This window comes from Nelusetta ayraudi, unplaced genomic scaffold, assembly GCF_046127955.1.
Source record: "Nelusetta ayraudi isolate G7.1 ecotype Tasmania unplaced genomic scaffold, CSIRO-AGI_Nayr_v1 ptg000004l, whole genome shotgun sequence".
Lineage (NCBI taxonomy): Eukaryota > Metazoa > Chordata > Actinopteri > Tetraodontiformes > Monacanthidae > Nelusetta > Nelusetta ayraudi.
This window is the reverse complement of record NW_027466054.1, coordinates 2,609,937-2,616,947: the sequence shown is the minus strand read 5'-3', so window position 1 is coordinate 2,616,947 and position 7,011 is coordinate 2,609,937. Positions and strand designations below refer to the sequence as shown.

The 7,011-nt window shown below is 43.2% G+C and overlaps 1 protein-coding gene across 1 annotated transcript; it reads right to left on the bottom strand.

Moving 5' to 3' along the window:
- Positions 1 to 647: 647 nt before the first annotated feature.
- On the bottom strand, positions 648 to 3,920 carry s1pr5b (sphingosine-1-phosphate receptor 5b). Its single transcript, XM_076043900.1, has 2 exons — positions 3,811 to 3,920; positions 648 to 2,839 (listed from the first exon to the last, which is right to left on the bottom strand). Exon 2 carries the CDS (start codon positions 2,571 to 2,573, stop codon positions 1,344 to 1,346), a length of 1,230 nt encoding a protein of 409 aa, XP_075900015.1. The 5' UTR covers positions 2,574 to 2,839; positions 3,811 to 3,920; the 3' UTR covers positions 648 to 1,343.
- Between the last annotated feature and the right edge of the window lie 3,091 nt (positions 3,921 to 7,011).

The window sequence follows — 7,011 nt, the reverse complement described above, 5'->3', positions numbered from 1 at the left end:
AATTAGTTCAGAAAACATTTTATTTCTTCTATGCACGTCTGCTAACCTGACTTTGATACATTTTTATAATTTACAAAACATATATGAAATCAAGGCACCAAGATACAAAAGTACAGGTAAAGTATAGCATACAAAAAGAGCACACTGCCTAATTTATCAATTCAGGCTACAAAGACACAAAATAGTCCATATAAAAGATGGACAGATTAATTCTGTAATAAAACCAAATATTGCTGAAATATTCTGTTATGATGGTTAATTAAGGGCGGTGGTACAATAACTGCACTGACTGCAAGCTCTAGCTTGCCAGAGCAGGCACATTCTAAAAATGTACATGCAATTTTATACGCAGGTTGAAACCATAAAAGTACTAACTTGTTGATGTATTTCATGATGCAGCTGATCACTTTATACAGTCAGTATGTTATAGGGGAAAAATAACCGTTTTTCTTTTATCTGCCAGTTAATCATGTTATATAACAACAGTAAATTTTGTTTCCATGGCAGTTTTCCCTGTAGATACGGCACTGACATTTAGAAAGAGTCAGACTCCTACCCTTATGACTTTCCACTCAACATCAGATAGGTCAACCATCTGTTATTTTAAAAACATTGTGTTTTTTTAAAAAAAAAAAGAAAAAGAAAAAAAAGTTGCTTCCCTGCCCACAACCTTTGCATTGCATTCTCTTTTTTCCATGTTATGCCTCCATCAAACAGTGCTGTACATAGTCTTATCTGAGCTAATCTAGCACACCATGGTCTTTCGAACCAGCGAAATCTAGGCGTCTGCTGATGAGCTGATTGCATGTCGCCGACAAAAAGTAGTGGAATTTTGACACTCAAAATAAAAAAAGGGCCAAAATCTCCAACCACACACATTCCTCACTAACACAGCAAACCTAAGTCATAATATTTTTTAGGTTGTTTTTTTTATTTTTATTTTTTTTCAAAAAATGATAAGTCTGTGGAAGTACAGAGGAAGTCTCCTCCAAGGTATAGGCATTATTGTTGTGAGAGGTCAGTGCAAAATAATTAAAACCAAAGTGTTTTTGCTTGTTCACATTCAAATGGCTTCCTTATGGCATTATGTTTTTTTAAAAAAAATTTTCAGGCCTTCTCACAGTTCAGTTCTTCCTTATGATCATATTGCTCTAACTGCACCAACAGATTTGTCTGGACATGATTCTCATGTGTGCTCTTCCTACACAAGAAATGTTTGATGTGCCGTTAAAATGTGAGAGTACCACAGTTGCTCAGTCTCTATGAAAGATGTGCTACATGTTCTCTGCTAATTGAGAAATCCCATTCCCACAGTCAAAGAGTCAGTCAGCCATCGCTGGACCTCATGATTTGAAGAGCTTTGGGTATAGAGCTTTGATGGGAGAGGGAGTGGTGATAACGTTTCCAGAGGAAATGGTTGTCTCCAGCCCACCTTCTAGCTTCTGGGATGCCACTTCAGTTTTACTAAAACTGCACTCCAGGAATGGCATCCCGATTTTCTTCACCTGGCCATCTCTGGTCATCAGGCATGGCCGACAGAGCAGCCGCAAAATAGCTCTCCTCATGTCCTTGCTGGTCAGAGTGTAGATGATGGGGTTAAGAAGGGAGTTGACCATAGCAACACCCAGGAAGTAATCGGCCTTGTAGAGCAGCCAACAACTACGGGTGGGACAGCAAAAATCTAGGAGGAGGAGAAGGAAGAGCGGCAGCCAACAGGCGATGAAGACGCCCAGCACAATGGTGACAGTCTTCAGGAGGGCGATGTACTTCTGGGATTTCCTTGCCAATCCCTTCCTCAGGCTGCCTGACAGGCCCAGCCGCTGGCGCTGCGTGTTGGTGCGGACAATGCGGAAAACTCTGACGTACAGGACCACAATGGCCAGGAGCACCGCGCTGAAGACAGACACACAGAAAAGGATGTAGCTCTTGGAGTAAAGCGGTAGCACCGTCGAACACTGGTCCAGTCGGTGGATGCAGTTCCAGCCTAAAATTGGGAGCACGCCCAAAAAGCCTGCCAGGGCCCAGCTTGCGCCAATCAGCGCCAACATTCGTCCTCGCTTTGCCCCATGGTACGGCCTCATTGTTACCATGGTGATGTGACGTTCAATTGCAATGGCCAGAAGACTGATCACGGAGGCGGCCAGCGTAATAAAGACTCCCCCCTCCCTGAGGAACCACAGCAGTGGCGTCAGTTTCAAAGTATTAGGTCCAGACATGATAATATTGGCCATGTAGGTAATCCCAGCCAACAAATCGGACAGAGTTAAGTTTCCCAACAGGTAATACATTGGCAGGTGAAACTTCTTGTTCCTCCAAATGGCAATGAGCACCACAGCATTCTCCAGAACGATGAGGAGACACACGACCAAAAACGCAATACCCTCAGGTTTCAGTCCTTCACGGAAGCGGTCCTTCTGCAGCTTCCCAGTGTAGTTGTAATGACTCACAAGGACTGAAGTCTCCTGGTACTCCCAGAAGAACTGCAAGTAGCCAGGACTGGAGGGAGTTGGGGATGTTGGCAAAGTTAGTCTGGAAGAGGGAGTCCCCCCGTACACAGAACTCGAAGCTTCCATGCTTGAGGTTTTAGTTCTTTTAGACTGCCTGCAGCCACTGAATATGAAGTTGTTTTTGCAACATGGTTTTGGGAAAAACAAGGTGTAAAAATGGTTTTGAAGAAAAAAAAATCTCCAAAACACGTCGCCTCTTTTAAAAAAGAGAGAGGGAGAAAGGGAAGTATCGGACAGAGTGAAAGGAACGGTCCCGATCCTCAGTGGCTTTACTTTGGGCCACAAGATGGTGCTGTTGAGCAAATTGACTTTGTTCTCAGGGGGTCGAGTTGCTGCAGAGGGACGAAAAGAAAATTGTGAAAATGATGCAGAGAGAGCACAAGGATCTGCAGAAACTTTATTTCAATCTTTAAGGCCACTCCTTAACTGAAAATTCATTAATAACAATACAGTTAAAAAGCAGTGTGACACATGACCTTTACTTTGACGTGTAGTTTTAGCTTTCAGTAGGTGAAAGATCACTTTAATGTCAAACACACAGATTGACATTACATAGTTTGTAATGTTTAGTAAGTTTATGCACGGCTGTTAAAGATGTATAATCACAACATGTGCCCTGTGTCTGGGAAACATGTGGCCAATTTTCATCGCTGAGGTGTTTCTGGACTTCCTCACACTTGCAAATACATCAAATCTGACCAGAATGTCTGAAGTCTGCAAATTAGGAACAGACAGACTTGCAAGGTTGTGGTTCAATTACTTTAGCTTTCACTGTTAACGCTGAACACAGTCAGGTGTGATTGGGGTTGCATTCCTGTGAGTCTGCATCGCGTGAGGGGAGGTTTTCCATCAATTCCTAAGTCATATGTTAACATTTAAAAAGTCTCTGGAGTCCTACATCTTGTCCAGCTGCTGTTGCCAAGAATGCAATTTGCCCATGTTGGTCAAAACAGCTCCATGTTGGTTAAACTTACTATACACAAAATATGAACATAAGGATATAGACCGTGTATCCATAGTCAACTACAGTGTCAGTTACACATGATCCTGATGCAAAAGAAACTTCAGTTTACAAATGGCATTACTATGGTAATTTCATCAACAATTTAAAGTATAAAACATTTCAGAACATAAGTGGTGCATAATTTTCTTTCCACCTATTGTACAGTCTCCTTGCATAATTGTGAATGCATTCTAATAGCTTTACTTTCATTTCCAAATGAATCACACGTCCAATTCAAAATATTAGAAAGCAAAGTTTTTTCTTCTTCTAATATGTCAGTCACATAATGAAACAAATTACCTTAATTTTGCATCCCTGTTCTCCTCCAGAGCTTCTTGAGCTTTTTATGGAAATCCAAACAAGCGCACCAAGGGACTCACACACAGAATGACTTGGGAGTGAAGGAGGACTTCAGTTCAAACAGCAGTTAAAAGGGGCGGGCCGTTCTTCCCTTGCTCTCAATTCCCCCCCCCCCCCGACCCCCCACCTCTCTCTCTCTCTTCGTCTCATTATCTTCTCAAGCAGCAAAACGTTTTGCACCCTCATCTTAAGGACATAAAAAGTGCTGCAATGTTTATTACATTTGGACCATCTTCGTTATGACACTTCTCACTTTCAAATGTTATTGATCAATGCTTAAATAGAGGAGTAATAGAGGCTAAATCATTCCACATCCCCAGGACTCTTCTACTCAAAAATATTAGTTACAATAAATAAGTGAGCTCTTTAAAATCTAATTTAAAACATTACATAGAAAGCATTAAACATAGGTCACTTGTGTTCTAAGAAGTAGGAACAGGGAAGATACAAGTTTTTGAGCATCTAAAGCTACATACTGTGATGTTATTCATGCGTTATTGCTGTGTTCCTGCGGTATCAAAGGGAACCACCAGGGTACTAAAATTTAAACTGTGAACTTCAGACATTTTGTTTTACAAACAGATTTGAAAACAAGCACATTTAAAGATCTGGCCAAAACATGAAGTCATCCTGTGCGTTTTTAGCGTTGCTAGAAAAGTTGGAAAGATGAATCATTCCCATGACAGCTCTGCAGTTAGGGACAAGACTCCCATGGCTTGCGCTACCGCGAAGGCATCCCCCTGCGCTGTCTGTTGGATTGCAGCATGCTTTGACACGCTTCAGCAGCTCACCTGCAAAGCCTCCCCTCCAGGGCTTGCTGCGCCGGGACAAAACACAGCGGGGGAAGAGGGACGCACGTAAAGCTTTCACAGGCTTGTTGTGGATTTTGAAGCCAAAACGCTTTACCTAAGAAACACAAGGTCCAGCACGTTCATAGGCACAGACTCATAAACTCCTTTTTCTCATGCACGCATCTGAGGCGCAGCTGTGAATCTGCATTAACTGTTATATCTCCACAAGTCATTCATTCAACCTCCGTGTTTTGACAGTTGGAAATCCTGCTCATAATCCGGCTTGTGCACGGATGCGTTGCACTCTGTTTGACTGCGGTAAAACCAACTGACGCTGTTTGTTGGCGGATCTCCTGCCTCAGAACCCCCCCCGCTTCTGTTTTATTTCACATATGGTGGTGCTGGCTGTCAACAATTCACAATCTCTTTTTTCTTCCTTTGTGCTCTTTACTTTACTCTGCATCTCTTGTGATCAGTCAAAAAACTAAGCAAACAACAAAATAACAAGAAAATCCCCTGGAGTGATGTCAGCCAATTGAAAGATCCAGGTCCCACAGAACCCAGAACCAACAAGTAGCACACTGAATAGAGTCAGGTTGTGATAATTAGTTGTGTAGCTCAATGTGTTGGTGTTAGGTCACATGTTGACACGATTGGACGTTGCCGCGACATGCAACAAAAATTGAAGAACCTTGAGACTTCATCTAAAAATAAACACAAGGAATAACCACACACTAACACAGGTTACTCATGACTTGGACAACCATTTGTGTTACTACAAGCAAAAAAAAGAAAAATTAAATAAACTAACAAATCATGACCTCTTGATTTCGTCTTTAATACGTTCAGCTAAGCCAAAGTCGAGTTTGCAGAACGATTATGTTAATGTTCAATTTTATGTGGCGTCATGAATAGACTGGTATTTAAAATGCATGTTAGAATCACATTCAAATCTTTTGTTGGCTTCCAGTAAAGAACTTGGCAGATGAACTTTCTCTTTGTGCTGTGCCGTTCGTGTGTGTGTGTGTGTGTGTGTGTGTGTGTGTGTGTGTGTGTGTGTGTGTGTGCGTGCGCGCGTGTATGTGTGCGTGCGCGCGTGTATGTGTGTGTGTGTTGGTCTAAGCTACATGTTACTCCTACAGTCCCTGCTGTGAGTACAACAGGGGCCCTGTCGGCAGGATCATTAAAACGTAACATCCTGTCATCGTGAAGGCTGGGGTCCTACATCAAAGTGCTCATGAGGAGCAGGTCTTGCGGTGAGGATGGGTTTAACAGATGGACAGGACTCAGTCAACTCCAAACAGGAAGGAAGAGTTGTTCGCTTTCATCTCTCCTCGGTCACTCAACTTCCTGTGTTTATCTGTGGATGCTTCCCTGTCCCAGTTTTATCCTTCTTTGTCTACTGTACCTTTTCTGACACTTCAATTTCACCGCTCTTACTTTAATCAAGTTTCTATTTTCAAAACGCACAATACACATACCGTCTCTTCTAGGTGTGTGTGTGCGTGCGTGTTTTCTCCTGCGCTCTAATGCCAACAGCTTTCATGTGAAATCCCCCTGACCTGGAAGGACCAGTTACATGACCTGGTTTTGTGTAGTGCCTGAGCTGACCCACGGCTCTGATTCACTTACAGCTGTCAAAAGTACAGCTGCCAGTGTGTCATGACCTAGACTGTCTCTAGTCAGGATCACCTACGGCTTGGACGTGGCATCACCGTGCAAACCTTTGGAGAAAGTGATTTGGAACTTTCGAACGTGAACGGTACTTCCAACTGACACAGTAAATGCATCTCAGATGTTATTTAACAACTTTCTTCCTGTCAGACACTCAGAGGCTTGAGGTTTTAATGACCTAAGAGGAAAAGATATGAGTTTGGCATATTGGCTTTGAGAACACTGTCTAAATGGCCCCTTGCCTGCCAAGTTCCCTCTTGCCCTCTTCATCATCACTTAAACACTTCAGCCTGGGGCCTTTTGAAGGCCCCTCCTTTAAGCTATCACCACTCGGTGCTCGGGCCTAATCCACTGATAAGTCCTCAAAATAAGACTCGCCAGACCAGCTCGGCGACGATAAGGAAGCATTCCTCACTGCTTGCAACTGTATCTCTTTTCTTTCCCGTCGCACTCGGCAACAGATCCCCCCCCCCCCCATTCCCATCCCCAACTCTGCTTTAACTTCCCCCCGCAGTTTTTCCATATATCCCCAGTGAAGCATTTTGTTTACTTTGCAGTATCCAGTCATTAGAATGGCTCTGAGTGCAACATTGCACGACCCCAGACATCATCGTCCTCTTGTTTGTTTGGCTCCTCCAGCTCGCCTGGTTGCCTGCCTGCTGTGGTTTTGGGGGGC